At 49.1% G+C, this 17,366-nt stretch overlaps 1 protein-coding gene across 3 annotated transcripts in view; it reads right to left on the reverse strand.

Moving 5' to 3' along the window:
* Window positions 1-292: 292 nt before the first annotated feature.
* Window positions 293-17,366, reverse strand: part of DVL3 (dishevelled segment polarity protein 3) — a 57,378-nt gene continuing 40,304 nt past the window's right edge. The window contains exons 6-17 of one of the 3 annotated variants that reach the window (XM_053390748.1): window positions 15,494-15,587; window positions 15,229-15,298; window positions 14,296-14,435; window positions 12,116-12,192; window positions 11,365-11,432; window positions 10,404-10,454; window positions 10,138-10,287; window positions 8,168-8,299; window positions 6,957-7,124; window positions 6,135-6,347; window positions 4,105-4,497; window positions 293-3,669 (exon numbers count right to left, since the gene is read on the reverse strand). In XM_053390748.1, the coding sequence (XP_053246723.1) occupies window positions 3,638-3,669; window positions 4,105-4,497; window positions 6,135-6,347; window positions 6,957-7,124; window positions 8,168-8,299; window positions 10,138-10,287; window positions 10,404-10,454; window positions 11,365-11,432; window positions 12,116-12,192; window positions 14,296-14,435; window positions 15,229-15,298; window positions 15,494-15,587 (1,588 nt within the window). In that variant the 3' untranslated portion in view covers window positions 293-3,637. Of the gene's footprint in view, window positions 4,498-6,134; window positions 6,348-6,956; window positions 7,125-8,167; window positions 8,300-10,137; window positions 10,288-10,403; window positions 10,455-11,364; window positions 11,433-12,115; window positions 12,193-14,295; window positions 14,436-15,228; window positions 15,299-15,493; window positions 15,588-17,366 lie in introns of all 3 variants that reach the window. The other 2 variants (XM_053390749.1, XM_053390750.1) reach the window with 2 other exon arrangements.

The raw sequence follows: 17,366 nt of genomic DNA on the forward strand, positions 1-17,366 counted from the left end.
TGTTTGACTTCCAAAATGTTCGGAAACCAAAGTGTGGCTTCTGATTGGCTGCAGGAAGCTCCTGCAGCCAATTGGAAGCCGCAGAAGCCCCGTCAGACATTCGGGTTCTGAAGAACGTTCACAAACCGGAACACTCACTTTCAAGTTTGCTGCGTTTGGGAGCCAAAATGTCTGAGTACCAAGGCGTTCAGGATCTAAGGTACGACTGTTTATGATTATGATGATGTCATGTGTACAAGGGGCAGGCTAAATCTTCTGGACACTGACAAAAATGAGCCACACACAGGCAAGGTGGAGTCCAATAAAACTATTTTATAAATAAAAACAAGTAGGGTGGTTTCAATTTATATAAAACCGAGAGGTGTGTGAGGGAAGGGGCAATATGTGTGACAAGAGAAAATAGCACCAAAGTGGGGAGAAAGGAGTTGAAAAGAGAGCAAGATGGCGACGTAGTACCAGGTGAGGAAGGGACTCGAGAAGGAGGAGGAGGAAGAGGGAAGACAGAATGGCAATATAGCACCAGGAGGAGGAGCGAGGGAGGACTGGCAACTTGACACTTGAGATCACGGGCAATGCCTTGAAAGAGAGACTAATGGTAGGCAGAAAGGGGGCAAATGTTTCAATAGACCAAATGAGCAGAGCAGTGGCAAAGGTGTAGAAGAACTGGCATCACGGTGGGGGGCGTAGGGAACTAGCAAAAAAGGGGGAACCGATGCTGGACTGGAGAGGAAAACAGGAGTGAAGGAACACTTCAATCTTAAAAACAACAAACCCCACAAGACATTCCAAAAACGGTTGATATTTGGTGCAGAAGACAACTGTTGCATGGCAGGAAGGCCAAAGGTGGTTATGGGCCGCAAGGGGACTAGAATGTACCGTCTAATTGAGGGTGCTTCTCCCAACCAGGTCCTTGGCAAGAGCACAAAAGCAGTTTAGCTAAAGGTGGGCTGTGATAAATCGTACAGATTTTTGCATCGGCGTGGGATGCTCAAGGGCTCTGGAATTCTCCACTGAACAAATCCCTGCCATAGCAAGCAGAGTTAAGTGTTGCTTCACGTGTGATGAGTTTCCTACAAGAACTTCTGTACGGGAAACTGCGTGAAAATTGTGTAAAGTCACGCATGACTGTATCTGTGTGCTTTGCAGTTTAGTATAACTCCTCTATTGCAAGCCTTCCCTGCCTGCAGATGTAAGAAATTCTGCACATGGGTGGCTGAGAAGGATGGGCTACGATTCACTGAGAAATGCAGGGAGTGGAGAGGACAAGTATAGAAAAGGCAAGGGGGTTAAACAGAATCCACAAGGAAGGACACAGCACTACACTGGGTGAAGATGCCTCTGGACTTCCTAAATCCCTTCTTCAACCATTTGCATTTTCTATGATTTAGCAAACACGGCCACTGTGCTCCCTCTGCAAGTGTGAGGGCTAGGAATGTTTTGGAAACTGACATTCTGCCATGTGCGATTCTGAAGTGTCTATGTTGCAGCACAGCAGCAAGCAATGCAGGTAAGCCAGAGGCCCTGCTTATATCCCAGACACACAAGAAATGCACAGTGTGCCCACAGAGCAGTCTGGGCTTGGTTGTGGGACTCTTTCCCCCTGCCTTCAAGCCCAAACCTTGCTGCATTGTGTCCGAGAAAAAAAGGGAAGAAACCAGAAAGGCCTAACAGCTGCTAAGGAAAGGACAGCAAGGGAGACAAGAGTGAGTCCTTATTTTCTACACATGCCCTGTTCACTTGCTTTTCACTGGTGTGCTGGTGCTCGTTCAGAGGGTGGGGACAGCAGAAGCAAGCACTCAGCTTGGAGAGTACATTTTTAAAGCCCCCTCTTCGATACACAACAGTGAAAAGTTAGGCCTCATTTCCAAGCATGGCTCAGCATCAGTTTGGGATGGGTAGTGGCATAACAGCTGGCATAAAATGTGCTGGTCTAAGTTAAGGGTGAGGCTTCAGCTAACCTTGGGCACATTCAGAATAAACGTGGTCATAGTTCATTGGTAAACTTTCTATTTGTCCCCCAGCTATCAAAGGGAAGAGTCCATGATTACAGATCACCACAGCCGTCTTTAAAAAGTAGCAGAGGAAAAAGCTATGGACAGACAGCCACTCCCCACTGATCCTTAGCCTGGGTGATGGAGCTGCAGCAAAACAATTTGGCACTTGGGTAAATTAAGCACACCTCTAGAAGCAGCTATGGTTGAGAATAGTTATGGTTAAAAATACAGTTAAAATATTTATTGGACTTCTGCATCCAAGAGGGAGGAGGCTCAGCAATCTGATATTTGCTGGAGTACATAAAATACTTTTTTGGGAGGGAGACCCTAAAAAGAACCCAATAAAAATTTCAGTGTATTCTCAATGGCCAAGGAAAGATGAATGAATGTTTCGGGGAGGAGGGAAATGGACTTCAGCGTCATGGCGGAGGACAATGCTGAGTGACAGGAACAGTGAACAGGAGCACCGCATAAGTTTATTCTTTATTTTGCTGCTGGCAATCATGGTGCAGGGGTCCACTTGGGGCAACTCATCCGGCCCCTGGGACATAAGCCTAGTGCAGCAACTCTTCTGATTTTGGAGATCCAACCATGTTCACAACCATGACGACCCCAAAAGTTGCTTTGTTAAAATCCTCATAGAATTGTAGAGTTGGAAGCTCATCCAGTCCAAGCCCCTGCAATGCAGGAATCACAACTAGATCATACATTACAGGTGGCCTTCCAACCTCTGCTTAAAAACCTGTATCCCACAGAACTTATTTCATACTATTTGTGATAATGAAATTATCTTTTTGATGATATTTGTCTACCTCCCCCCCATCTCTTCCTCCCCCCCCCCCATCACTTTTTCAGTTTTGGGATTGTTAAAAAGAAAAGGAAGGATGAAAGAGAGGTAGGAGACAAAGAAGAGGGGGCGGTGGGCAGAGGAAATACCAAGGGATACTGCTGCCAGGGTTATGTAGTGTGGATGCAAGGCATTTAAACGAAACAGTGGAGCAGGCTGAGGAGAGAGAGCATCTAAAAACAGCTCGGCTTAAGAGACAACGGACTGATGGGCACATGAGAGACCTGGGTGTGAAAAGGTGGCAGTAAAAAAGGCTCTACTAAACAGGCCACCAAAGAGATACAGCAAGAAGATGGCTCACCAGGAGTGCTTGGGTAGAGAAAGAAAGCATATTAGAAAGGGGGGCGCTTGTACCTGTAGTATCTTCAGGAACATGAACTATGGATACTGGGGGTTGGCACTCTCGCTATTGGCGCTAATCAAGACATGGGAGGCAAAGAATCAAGGAAGGGTGTGAGCCTCTTTGGCGGCTTGCGGCTCTTATCACCATCTGAGAAGCTCTCAAGGGGAACTCTCACCTGCCTGGCAAGGTGGGAGCTCTCCTCTCAACCTCATGCCAATGGCCACCAAGCTGCTACATCTTATCAGATGGAAGACTGAAGGCACAGCTGGATCTGAGCCCTGCTCCCTTCCCGGGGTTATGGATAAGGTGGGGCACCTTCCACCAGGATGGAAAGAAGCCATCTTCAGCCCCCACATGGCCAAGTGCCTGCCTGCAGAGCTCTGCATCTTCCTCGGTTGCGGGGAGCCAAACCACCACAGCACGCTGCGGCTCTCCCCAGCACGGGCGGCCAGCTCAGAGGAAGTCAAACACCCCGTAATTCTTGGCTGCTCGACAGAGAGGGACACAAAAAGGGGCGAGAAGAAAGAGGGCATGTGTTTAGGGCAGGAGAAGTGAGCCGGCAGGGAAAACACAGGCGAGCAGCAGAGTCCCCAGGCAGATGCGGATTAATGGGTTAGAGAAGGGGTTATGGGGGGAGGGGTTGGCACAAGCAAGGGGGGGGGGACGCGCCTCTGCAATCAAGTCCAGGGGTGGTTCAGGCGAGGCTGCCGGGCCCTCTTGCAGGCAGGGATTAGAATCAAAAACATTTAGTTCAGTTTATTTTCGGGGGTTTTTTCCCTTTTCATAATTGCCAAGACCAAAAAAAGAAAAGAAAAGGAATCCCCCGCAGGCCGGGCTGTTCCTAGGAGACAAAACCAACGGGGGCGGCAGGCAGGCGGAGGGAGGGGCGGCGTTTCACATTACATCCACAAAGAACTCACTGGGGTTGCCCATGGCCATTCGGAATGACTGTCTACTGGCCGTCAGTTCAGGGGGCACAGAGGCCAGGTCTCGGCCAGGGGGAGCCCCCGGGGGTCCCAGGGCGGAAGGCGGCGGAGGCATCAGCAACATGGGAGGGCTGTAGAGAGGCGGCAGGCCGGGAGGCCCGTAGGACTGCTGGCTGTGGTGGCTGCGGATGCTGTGAGCCATTGAGTGGTGGCTGCGCTGGCTGGCCGGCACCGAGCGCTCGCTGGCCGCTCGCTCCCTCCGCATGCTGCTGCGGCTGGTGTGGTCCGACTCACTGCCGCTGCCGCCCGACTTGGACTCCCCGGCCTTGGGCTCTCGCTCCTTCCTCCTCTCGCTGCCGCTGCGGTTGGAGCCGCTGCTCCGGCTTCCTGCACAAGAAATGGGGGGGGGGGGAGGGCAAGAGAATATTTGGGTCAGGCCCATCAGAATAGGTAGGAATAACCTTACAGGAGCCTCCGACTGTCACTTTGCTGGATTGGGCCCAAAGTCCATGGAAGTGCAGCACAAAAGTGGGAAGCCAGGCAAATGGGGGGGGGGGGAGCAGGAAGCAAAGCGGCAGGGATGTTATACTAATTTTGTTGTTGTTGTTGTTGTTATATGATCTCCAGTAGAAGGAAAATGGCAATCATATAACAAAAGGCTCTGGGCATCTTCCAGTAAATTAAAACACATTAGGACATCAAACATTACAAAACTTCCCCATACACATCTGCCTTCAGAAATAAAGAAAGGCCATCAGGCAACATTAAAACCCGGCCAGGGCAAAAGCCAAACAGATCTGCCAGGATTAAGTAATAATAATAATAATAATAATAATAATAATAATAATAATAATAATAATAATATTATTATTATTTATACTCTGCCGATCTCTCTGGGTTTCCAAAGCCACTCTGGGCAGCTCCCAACAGAATAATAATAATAATAATAATAATAATAATAATAATAATAATAATAAAGCGATAAAACATCAAACATTAAAAATTCCCTAAACAGGGCTTCCTTCAGATGTTTTCTAAAAGTCAGATAGTTGTTTATTTCCTTGACATCTGATGGAAAGGCGTTCCACAGGGCGGGCGCCACTACCGAGAAGGGCCTTTGGGTATCATTTGGGTGCTGCTACAGAGAAGGCTCTGAATACTTTCAGCAGATCTCTCTGCCCTAAATGAAATCCCCCCCCAAAGGTCTAAGCCAGTGGTTCCCAACCTTTTGGCCATGCCCCACCTAAGCATCTCTAAAATCCTGATTTCACACCCACACCCACCCTGCCGTGACATAAAATTCTTATTACAGTGGTGCCCCGCAAGACGAATGCCTCGCAAGACGAAAAACTCGCTAGACGAAAGAGTTTTCCGTTTTTTGAGTCGTTCCGCAAGACGAATTTCCCTATGGGCTTGCTTCGCAAGACGTTTCGTCTTGCGAGTTTGTTTCCTTTTTCTTAAAGCCGCTAAGCCGTTAATAGCCACTAAGCCACTAATAGCGGCTAAGCCACTAATAGCCGTGCTTCGCAAGACAAAAAAACCGCAAGATGAAGAGACTCGCGGAACGGATTAATTTCGTCTTGCGAGGCACCACTGTATTCAAAAAGTGAACTCCTATTCACATGGAGGAAGCTGTTGATAACTCATTCCCGAATTGCCCCCCTTAAAAATCAAATCCCCCCCCCCCGTGGGGCATATGCCCCACGTTGGGAACCACGGGGACTCTAAGCAGATCTCACACCCTTGGGATCAGTCACTAAACCTCCTGACTTTGACAAAGAGATGCCAAAAGAGGTTCGCAACTGAGCAAATGCAGGCTCTGGCACCCTAACAAACACCTGCAATCCAAAGGAACGAATCCCCCCTCCCCAACCCACTTGGCCCATTTATCTCTGGGCAGAAGCGAGGTTGCTCCTCAAGAGGAAGCCCAGCTGTTCAGACTTAACAAGCCAAGTGCTTGCATGTGATACGATCTTTATGGCATGGGAGGAATTCCCCCCATGTCCCACACAGCTCACATTTACCTTCGCTGTGCTGGCTGCCCGCGCTTCCGCCTCCATAGCTGTAGCCTGGGTCAGGAAATCCAGGGTGGGGATTGTATGGATGGGGTGGCGGGTACTGGTAGGGGAAGGCCATGGGCCATGGGGCAGCTCCTGGGTGAGGCAAAGGAGCCAAGGTGTCCTGATCGGAGGCGCCGCTGGACCCGTCGTGGTCATGCAAGGACAGGCTGGCCATGTCTGTGAAATAGGGAGAGAGAAAGGGCAAAGGTTACTCCAGGAGCAAGGGCATAAGTGAGCTTATCCTCATTTCTTACCTATGAAATTTAGGTTGTAGTGCAAACAGGGAATGGGCGGCATGGGAGGATGCTTATCTCGTGGTGGGGAGTTTTTAATTGAAAGCTAAAGATCCCTGCAGAGGAGGTGACTAGTCTGACTCCAAAATACAGGACAAAAGGGAAAGGATAATGTCAGGTTCAGCAAGAAAGGAGACTCCAACTGAACTTTAGGAAGAACTTTCTGATGATAAGAGCTGTTTTGACAGTGGAGCAGACTCCCTCGGGAGGTGGACTCTCCTTCCTTGCAGATTTTTAAGCAGAGTTTGGGTGGCCATCTGTCGTGGATTCTTCAGCTGTGATTCCTGCATTGTAGCGGGATGGACTAGATGAGCTCGGGTTCCCTTCCAACTCTACAATTCTATGATTCTGAAAAGCCACATGGGCTTGCTTTGAGGGCTCTCCTACTTCTGCTCTCCCAGGAAACAGATGGCCACGTTGAGAGCCTGCCAGAACCACCCACTACCTGTTCTTGCTCCCCCATCCCCTGCACAGTGCAAAGAAGGAGTCTTACTGCCGCAGAGGTCGCCAAAGATGTAGTAGCACTGCTCCGAGAATGTGATCTTGTTGACAGTGTGTCGGATGTAACCAGCCTTCAGGAGGTTGCTGGCATACTTGCGGGATTCTCGCCTGTCTGTGAAGCCTTCTACATGGTGGTAGAGCCAATCTACCACATCGGATCCTGCCAAGAGACAGCAGCAAAGAGGGACTCAGCAAGGATGGAAGCAGACAGCACCTGTTCTGCTCTGAGGAGAGGAAGGTGCTTGGAGGGAAGCTGGCTCCAGCCTTCTTTTTCTGCCTTAGTCCAGCTTAAAGGTAAAGGTACCCCTGACCGTTAGATCCAGTCACGGACGACTCAGGGGTTGCATGCTCATCTCGCTCTATAGGCCGAGGGACAGCTTCCGGGTCATGTGGCCAGCATGACTAAGACACTTCTGGTGAACCAGAGCAGCACACAGAAACGCCGTTTACCTTCCCACCGGAGCGGTATCTATTTATCTACTTGCACTTTGACGTGCTTTCGAACTGCTAGGTTGGCAGGAGCAGGGACAGAGCAATGGGAGCTCACCCCGTTGCAGGGATTCAAACAGCCAACCTTCTGAGTGGCAAGCCCTAGACTCTGCGGTTTAGACCACAGTGCCACCCAGCTTACTGGGCTATAAAGAAGATGAGGTTCAGAAGTCACAATATACCTATATGCTCCTCCTGACATGCTCAATAACATCTTGCCAACCTCTGTGCTCGATCTGTGCTTAGAATGAAGGTTGTGAACCAGAAGTTTCTGACCCAAATCTGTTCTCACCCCTGAACTCAATTCAGGCAAGCCATTATGCTCTCAGCCTCAAGGACACCCCAGCCCCACTTGTGAGACAGGCATAGTAAGACCCATCTTACAGGACACATAAAACACTTAAGTGCACTGTGTAAACGCTAAGTATCCTCTTTATTCTGCTGATCTTGAGGGCTAGACAATGAAAGCTGAGACTCTAAGGAATCCAATTCTGCAGCAGATGCCATGTATAATCCTATATTTAGAGACACTTCTCTTGCAAACAGGTTAGTATGTTTTCCCTCTGATACACATCTAACCTGTCCTCCTTATGAAGTTACCGTTGCTTATCTCAAATAGGGGCTTGAGACCGTTATCTGCTTGGGAGAGGCAAACAGTGAGTGGTTCTCCCATGGCCCTTCACCCATTTGCCCTATGGAGGGCCTGCGTCTTACCAATGAAGGCATTGGGGATGGTGATCTTCAGCCACATGCGGTCGCGCACCTCCAAGCCCGACTCTGGCGAAGCCATGGCTTTGACAATCGTGGCCATGTCGCTGTGGATGGACAGGTGAAAGTCATCGAGACCTGCGGGTCGGACGGAGGGAAGGGAGGCAGAGATGAGAGGGGATGGAAAGGCAGAGGAGCACATGAAGGTGCCACACACAGGAGGGTAGGGCAAGGGAACAATACATCACAGGCACACCCTAAGCTTCTGCAATCCTTCTTGGGTCAGGATTCCCTCTAAGAACCACTGAAGGTGCAAAAAAACAGGCCTCATACAGGGCTGCTCTTTGCCTTTTTCCTAGAAACAGTCAACTGCAGTCTAACCACAACACCCTGAGCACACCCAGCCCAAGCAGGGCAAATCGCCAGTGGTTTAATCCTTTACTGACAAAGCACAAACTTACAGTTGCCCCAGAGGTGCACTAAACAAACACACGCACACTTCTGGTGACTAGGCAGCCAGCGCACCTCCCCGGGCTTATGCTCCGAGCTGGACTGCTGGCGCAATGGGTGGCTGCCCCAAACTTAAGTACCCTCATCTGACGGCCTGTGACTCCTTCAACACGGAAGCTGTAGCTGTGCCTGCCTCTTCAAGCTGCTCCTGGTCCTGGGGGACAGTGGGGCGGGGATTCTGCCAGCCTCACCCCTTCAGACACCGCATCTCCCTCCTCTCCTAGCACATCCTGTCCTTCCTCCCCCATCTCTGACTGCTCAGGCCACTCCCTATCCTCCGTCTCTGGCTGCTGCCTCGCAGGAGGCACAAAACCCTATAAATCGCAACCCTCTTCCCCCAGATCAGCTTCTGGCCCACTACGCCTTCCACCTGCTCTGAGGAGCCCTGCCAGTCCCTGGCACGCAACCTCCATTACTACCCAGACTGTTTTATCCTTCAACAGCTTTTTTTAGAAAGCTCAGAGCAGCTTAAACACCTGACCAGGTACACATCTGCTTAGTTTCAGTAACGCTGCAGCACCAGGCCTTGCCTGTCTTCTCAATGGGCCAACTTCATAGCCTCTGGCCAAAACCCACTCAGAGGCCAGCGCTATGAGGCAGCTGTCCCAAAAGCACCTCTTTGCTGCACAATTCCTAACACATCCACCTTTCCTCTCTTGAGCTCCCTTTTGGAAGAGAGGGTAAGTTCTCCTGTGTTCAGCATCACATCTTCCAACTTCCTCACCATTTGCCTAACAGGAAGCCAGCACTGCGTCCACCTGAATAACTCATGCTCCCTGAAGTTATTCTGGGACCGTTCAGGGTTTTCAGCCAGCGACTGCTTAACTTCAATCCATTTACAAGGGACTCTGCAGTGTTTCAGCCCGAAACACAGCCATTTATCTCAAGCAATTCAGTCAACACTGCTTCACTGAGAAGGATATTGCTCCACCAGAAAAATCACTGCACGCTGCTACATGTTTATGTGATGTCTTTTGTTATTTTTATTTTCAACGTGTAAGTCGCTTTCAGGCATGGATGTAAAAATGCCACTAATACATATAATAAATAAAAATAGATGGCCCTGTAAAGTTGTCAGGGTTCTCCTCCCTCCTTTTTGCAACCCTCTTGATTCTCCCACCGACCACACAAACAAACAGGAAACGCTCATTATCCTAGAAGAAGCAACTAAGTGAAGAAATCTGCGGCCTTCTCTTTCACCTAGCCTCACACAGGTCCCTCATCCTGCTCATCCTCCAATCTTTGGTTTAAAATATTTAGCTTCTAAAAGCATCCCTGTTGCTTTAGCAAAAGATGGAGCAAACACCTCTTTCCATGCAGCTCAAGATCTAGTGAGGGAAACCATCGTCTTTCCAAGCCTCAAATCTGGGTTTTGCCCCTGTGCATGTATTGCTCCTATCAGGTTACGGCGTGCAGGTGACCAGAAGCCGAGCAGGGGTGGGGGACACACAGGCACGAGGACTTACGTTCGGTTTCTGGGATGGAGCTGGTGATGGAGGAGCTGGTGGAAGTGATTGTGCTCATGGATGGGCTCATACCGTACGCTGGGTAGGTGCCGGTCATCGCTGCGGTGTGGGAAACCCAGGCTGCTGGGTCAATGGGCCTGATGGGCTCACCTAAAGGGAACACACAGGGCACGTGAGGAGGCCCCCTCCTCAAGAGTCATCCCCTCTCGCCAAACCTGCCACCTCTGAGCAAGCCCTGTCCTCCCCCAGCATCAGCCGGGACTCACCCGGATCGGAGCATGGAGAGTCTGGCCCAGCCCAGATCCGCTGGGGAGCAACTGGGGGAGAAAGAAGAGAGGGAGGATCAACACGAGGGGTGCGGGGGGGAGCTCCCCCTAGGCGGAGGCGGGCAGGGGGGCACGGGGAGGGTATGCGGGGCATGGGCTGCATGCAGGTAATTGGCCTGCTAACTTGGTAGCTTGTCTTGGGTGTGTTATGTGGAATAGGGGACTGATTAGGCAGAGATGGAAAGGGGCAGGAGAGAGGCAGAGAAAGAGAGAGCAGCATAGAGGACCAGAAAAAAAGGGTTCGAAACCTCCGTCACACCCTTAGGGCCAATTTATACATTCAACAGAAAGAAGCAGTCAGGTGTTTCCAAGATAGCCAGATGGGTTGTGTATAAGTAATACATCATCATCATCATCATTATTATTGATGCAGGTAAGGGATCACGCCTACAAATATTTATTTGTTGTTACATTTTTATGCCACCTTTCTCCAAGGTACTCAAGGTGGCAAACATGCTTCTCCCCCCCCCCTCTGTTTTGCTCTCCCAACAACCATGTGCTGTAAGTTAGGCTGAGAGCCAGTGCAACTGGCACCCCAGTTCTCCCAGGGTGCTTCATGGCTGAGTGGGGATTTGAACCCTGGCCCTCCAAATCCCAGTCCAGCACTCTAACCGCTATACCACACTGGGTCTCATGTATATAAAATCTCCCTCTATGTTGTAAAACTAGCAGGGTGAAGGGCTTCGGCCTAGCTTTCTCTCCCATACGCTACTTGGGTACAAGGAGCCCCTACTCTATCCCAGTAAAGGAGCATTCAAACATGCAACTCCCTTGGCCACTTGCATCCTGCAACAAGGCAATATGGAAGGGGAGAGACACGTTATTAACTGTTGGTTCTATAGAATACCAGTCCTCATGCACACTACTAAGCAAACTAAGAAATGAAGCAAAAACTACTTACTCCTGGGTAGCGAGAAGCAGCCCCTGGGGCTGGGATCCCAGCACTTGGCAACAGTCAGAGTGATGGGCCTGGAAGAGAAACGCAATGGCTGTCACTGCTACCAGATCTGGTCAGCTCAGTTCACAGAAAAGCCACCCACATACACACGTCTAGACATGCAGAAGAAACAAGAATAAATCTTCCCCTATAAACTGAGTGGGTGAGTTTTACATCCCTAAAGCTCAGTACTGGGGTATTATGATGGGAAAAGACAGGGAAACATGTGAGAAGCTCTCGCTTGCTTTGAACACTGGCCCCCTGACACTTTGTTTTCCTCTTTCTGCTATATCAAAGTAAATAACATAATATAATAGAAAGAGGAAAACAAAGTGTCAGGGGCCAGAAAGGCTGTCCTTTTGCCTAAACAGAATTCCACTGCCACCAAACCCAAATGCAGCAACTAGAATAGATGAAGGCTGGTGCCACTCTCTTTGTCTTTTGCTCACACACAATGAACCTGTAAGCCTTGGGCTATCTTCCCTTGAAATTTTTTTTTTACTGATCTGCGGGACTTAACTGTCCTCAAGGCCCACTTGGAACAGTCAGCAGTCCAAGATGGCCATGGATCTTCTGCAGGGCACCAGGGGGCACTGCTAGAAACTGAATGCCAGCCCTGCATTACCAGACGCCACCAAGCCCACACTCCCAAGAACAGTTGTAGGTTTGGAGAGTGAGCTGCCTTGGAGCTGCAGGGGGGGAAAAGGCTACCTACCCTGGCTTGTGCACAATCTCCCTCAGCACTCGCACAGCGTCGTCGTTGCTCATGTTTTCAAAATTGATATCATTCACCTGCAGAGAAAGATAAAAATGTACGAGCCCCACCAAAGTGTATGGGTCTTAAATGAACATGTGGAGATGCCTGATAGCAGTATTGGGATAGATGGATCAATCTGTTCGCCATCAGGTAGAAGTATTTCCCAGCCTGCCACCTTTTCAAGGTAGAGATGTGCTGGAGAGGGCAGTGGCTGCTCCACATCAGATAGGCTTCTAAGAAACTGATTGCCTTGACCCTTTCCAGTCTGGGTTCAGTCCTGTGCTTGAGGCTGAAACAGCCTTGGCTGCCCTGACTGATGACCTGTATCAGGAGCACGACAGCAGGAGTCTGACTGTTGCTCCTCCTGATCTCTTGGTGGCTTTAGATGCCATTGACCAAGGCATCTTTCTGGACCAGCTCTGTGGGTTAGGAAGCCTACAGTAATCTGGCGGTTCCACTACTACCTGCAGGGCCACTTTCAGAAGGGAGCTATTGCTTCGCCTTGTGGCACACTTTGTGCTGCGGGGATTTGCAAAGTGCCATTGTGTCCCTCATGCTATTTAGCATCACGGACCAAAGTGGCACCCAGCCATGTTTCTCCTTCCCATCTGAATCAGGTGAGGCTGTACACGTCTTGGAACAATGCCTAAACACAGTGGTGGACTGGAGGAGGGTCACGAAACTGAAACCAAACTAGACATAGGAGCTGTGCATGGGCTGTTATCAGATCCGGGAAGTAGATTGCTGGCCTGTTCCAAGTGGGGTTGCCCTTTCCTTGGACAATGAGATGGCTAGCATGGAGCACCTTCTGTCAGCTATGGCTGGTTCATCAGGTAAAGCAGTTCCTGGACAGGGAGTGCCTGATTACAGTGACCAATGAAGTGGTGACTTCCCAGCTGGACTATTATAATGTGCTGGGGGGGGCGCTACCCTTGATGAAGATCCAGAAGCTGCAGCGAGTGCAGAATGTGACAGCTAGGCTTCTAAGTGGCTTAACCCATTGGGGGCATGGAACGCCCACCCTGAAAGATTTCAGAATATGCTGTTTGGGCAAAATTCAATGAGCTAGGGGTGATTTATGAAGCCCTATAGAATATGGGCCCTAGATACTTGAAAAATCTGCTCATATATATGAAACTGCCTCCGCATTAAGATCAGCAGGGCAGACTTTCCCAGCTGTGCTGCAGGCATTTGAGCTCTGCTATGCAGTTATCTCAGTGGTGGTCGCCTGGTGCCAATCCCTCTGAGATAGAAGACTATCTGAAACAGAAATCACCTAGCAGTTTCTGCTACCACCTGAAGACCTATTTTTCACCCAAGCATTTGTGGGGTATGGTTGCGTTGATATATTATCGGCTCTAGTGTTTGTACTGCGGAATACTAATTGCTTTCTTGTTCTCTGCCCTGGGGTTCCTTGTCAGTGAAGGGCTGACTAAAGATGTTTTAAACAAATGCTATGGACTGAGCTTTGGGCTTGTACACGCAAAGTGTGTGCTCTGCCCCAACCTATGGCCTCTTTCCTAGATCTGACGGTTCTTGCCTAGTAACAGGCAGGCTTTAAGCTTTCAGAGCCTTAGGTACACAGCCCAGAGGGTTTATCATGGCCCCAGGGTTCCCTTGAGATAAGAACCACATCATTTACACAAACAAGACACTCCAAATAGCCATCCTGATTTTATCTCTGTCCTGGGTCGCTGTGCTTCTCTACGGAGATGTGAACTCCACCTTCCACAGATAGCAAGTACACTCTCTGGTATAGAATCACAGAATTGTAGAGTTGGAAGGGACCAGGAGGATCATCTAAGCCCAACCCCCTTTTGCCCAACGTGTGACTTGAACCCACAACCCTGAGATTAAGAGTCTCATGCTCTTCCAACTGAGCCATAACTGAAATCTCTGTCGTGATCACAGGATAACAGATTCTGTAGAAAGAGGCCTGGTTCTCACGTCATGCTCAGCCAAACCCTAGGCTCACTGTTCAACTGTGTGGGCTCCTGGACAGAAACCTGCAGCTGCTTTGCTCCTCCCCAGCCCTTTGCGTGTCGCATCGCATTGAGCTTCGCGTATTGTGAATATAGCATGAAACCAAGGCCTCTTGGACATTTGGCTCTCAAAGTTTAAAAAAAATTAAAAAGCACCTGCAGCAGCATGTCTCCGGGCTCAATTCTTCCATCGGCTGCCACAGCCCCTCCCTTCATGATGGAGCCAATGTAGATGCCGCCGTCACCACGCTCGTTGCTCTGCCCGACGATGGAGATGCCCAGGAAGTTGTACTTCTCTGTACAATCATAGAATCATAGAGTTGGAAGGGACCCGAAGGGGAGGTATTTGTGCAGTTAGAACAGCAGACAACCAATGGCCAGCATTTCATTAATCCAGTCAGGCCATTAACTTGCTACAAGGAATGCCTGTTAGGTATTTTTAGACAACAGAAAATGGAGACAGGCTGAAAATGTTTTGGGGGGATTGGATGATCAAATCTAAATCATCTTGTTTTATTGGTAAGCAAAAAAGGAAACTGCCTTTTTTTAAAAAGGGGGGGGGGCACATACAGAGTTAGGCATTACCTGTGTGGTAGCACATACTAGAGACTATGGACAAATGGAAAACGATATAAACATGTAGCACTTAGCAAAAAATAAATAAATGGCACAGGCCATTTAGCATTACATTATGAAATAACATTTTGTCTATGGTGGAAAAAAACCAGTACAGTGGTACCTCGGAAGTCAAATGAAATCCGTTCTAGAAGTCTATTCGACTTTCAAAATGTTCAGAAACCAAGGCGCAGCTTCCAATTGGCTACAGGAAGCTCCTGCGGCCAATTGAAATCCGCGTCGGACATTTGGATTCCAAAGAACGTTTGCAAACTGGAACACTCACTTCCAGGATTGTGGCATTCAGGAGCCAAAACGTTCAACTTGCAAGGTGTTTGGGATCCAAAGTACAACTGTAGTTTGCTCTTCAGCAATCAGGCCTGAGAGGCAAAATATCTGTTTGCCCACTTCCTCCCCGCCATCCCAATCTGGGTTATGTGGGCCAAATGGCTTCAAGCAACTACCTGTACTCACCCATGTTGAGGGTAACTGTGATAATGTTCAACGACATGGTAGAATCTGTGATGCTGCTGAAGGATGAGGACTACAACAGAAAGGAAGAGGGTGAGACCCAAAGCGTAACCTAGATGCCACTTGCAAGACCTGTGGAGAGGGTGGGGTAACAATGCCCTCAGAGGTTCTCTCCCTTTTTTCCTTAATTTTTAAATTGTGCCCAACCACTCGTGAGGTCACTTGCAGCACTTCCCCTACTCCCAGACACTCTCCCCAGGCACCTCACCCGTTCAATGCGTGGTACTTTCTGCTTCCGCCTGCGTCGCTTGTGCCTTCTCATCAGCCGGGAGGCGCTACTCTGCTCTGTTGAGCTGCTGAACCTACAGTATGGAGGCAAAAGCAAGGCTCACAAGGTGGCCACCAGGAAAAGCACAGAAAAAGGTAGAGAGGAGGCAAAAAAAACACCACCTCTGGGTAACTAAGAATGTAATTAGAAGAGGACAGGGAGCCACCTTGGCCAATCTCTTGCACAAGAGAGGACCTCCTCTTCCACCCATTTCTTGTCCCCAAGGACACACAAAAACAAAGCAGCAAATGAACAGACACATCACAAAAATGTCTTCCAAGAGATTAGAACAGGCTAGGCCACATGCTGCAGAGGCACTCTGTACCAGGCTTTGCCAACATGTTGCCCTTCAGATTTGGACCACAACTCCCATCAGCCTCCGCAAGCACAGCTGTTCAGCTGTGGCTGATGGAAGTTGTCATTCAAAACACCTGGGGGCCACCAGTTCGGCAAAGACTAATTTACACTGTGGGAGAAATATGACTCCATGGGGAACCTGGCGAACAATTAAAAAGTTTCATTTATTGCTTCTTGCATAAAGCAGGGAGGGGGAGCCTGTGTTGTTGGACTACAACTCCCATCTTCCCTGACCAGTGGCTGGGGCAGACAGGCGTTGGGAGTCCCAACAACATCTGGACCATACGTATCCCGTTCCTGGTGTTAAGGGAACTGGGGAGGAACTGGAATACACACTGTCCTCCTTTGAACATGTTTGGTGGGCGACTTTCTAACAAAAGCCGGTGGTGAACAAAACATACCTACAGAGTATTTTGGGGGCAGGGGAGGTGTTCACATCACTCAACCGTTTGTTTCTGGTTGCAGCTGTTCCTAACTGTGGCAGAACAATGTTCAGGACAGAGGGACAACTTCCTAAACCAGCTTGGCAATACAAAAAAATTTTTTTTCCTTCCAGTAGCACCTTAAAGACCAACTAAGTTAGTTCTTGGTATGAGCTTTCGTGTGCATGCACACTTCTTCAGATACACTTGAAACAGAAGTTGCCAGATCCCTCTATATAGTGAGAAGGTGGGGAGGGGTGTTACTCAGAAGGGTGGTGGGAATGGGTGATTGGCAGATAGCTGTGATGAGCCTGTTGACGACTCTTAACGACTGCAATAGGTCTTACAGGAAAAAGCAAGGGGTGAGAAGGTGAAAAATGGCTTTGTCATGTATAATGAGATAAGAATCCAATGTCTTTGTTCAGACCAGGTCTCTCCATGGTTTTAAGTTTGGTAATGAGTTGCAATTCAGCAGCTTCTCTTTCCAGTCTATTTCTGAAATTCCTTTGTAGTAAAACAGCTACTTTGAGATCTTGTATAGAATGTCCTGGGAGATTGAAGTGTTCTCCTACTGGTTTCTCTGTCTTGTGATTCTTGATGTCCGATTTATGTCCGTTTATTCTTTGGCGTAAGGTTTGGCCTGTTTGTCCAATATAGAGAGCTGAAGGACACTGTTGGCATTTGATGGCATATACAATGTTAGACGATGAGCAATTAAATAGTCCCGAGATGGTATGTGTGATGTTGTTGGGGCCAGTAATGGTGTTGTCCGGGTGTATGTGGCAGCAAAGTTGGCATCTGGGTTTATTGCAGGCTCTGGTGCCAGTGTCCGTGTTACGTCTGGTTGTAGTATTATTGTGGGTTAGGAGTTGTTTAAGATTGGGTGGCTGTCTGTAGGCAATGAAAGGTCTTCCTCCCAGAGCTTGAGAAAGAGAACTATCATTGTCCAGGAGAGGTTGTAGATCTCTGATGATGCGTTGTACTGTTTTAACTTGGGAGCTGTATGTATGACTAGAGGTGTTCTGTTATTTTCT

The sequence above is a fragment of the Podarcis raffonei genome, chromosome 5 (assembly GCF_027172205.1).
Source record: "Podarcis raffonei isolate rPodRaf1 chromosome 5, rPodRaf1.pri, whole genome shotgun sequence".
NCBI classification, from domain to species: domain Eukaryota; kingdom Metazoa; phylum Chordata; class Lepidosauria; order Squamata; family Lacertidae; genus Podarcis; species Podarcis raffonei.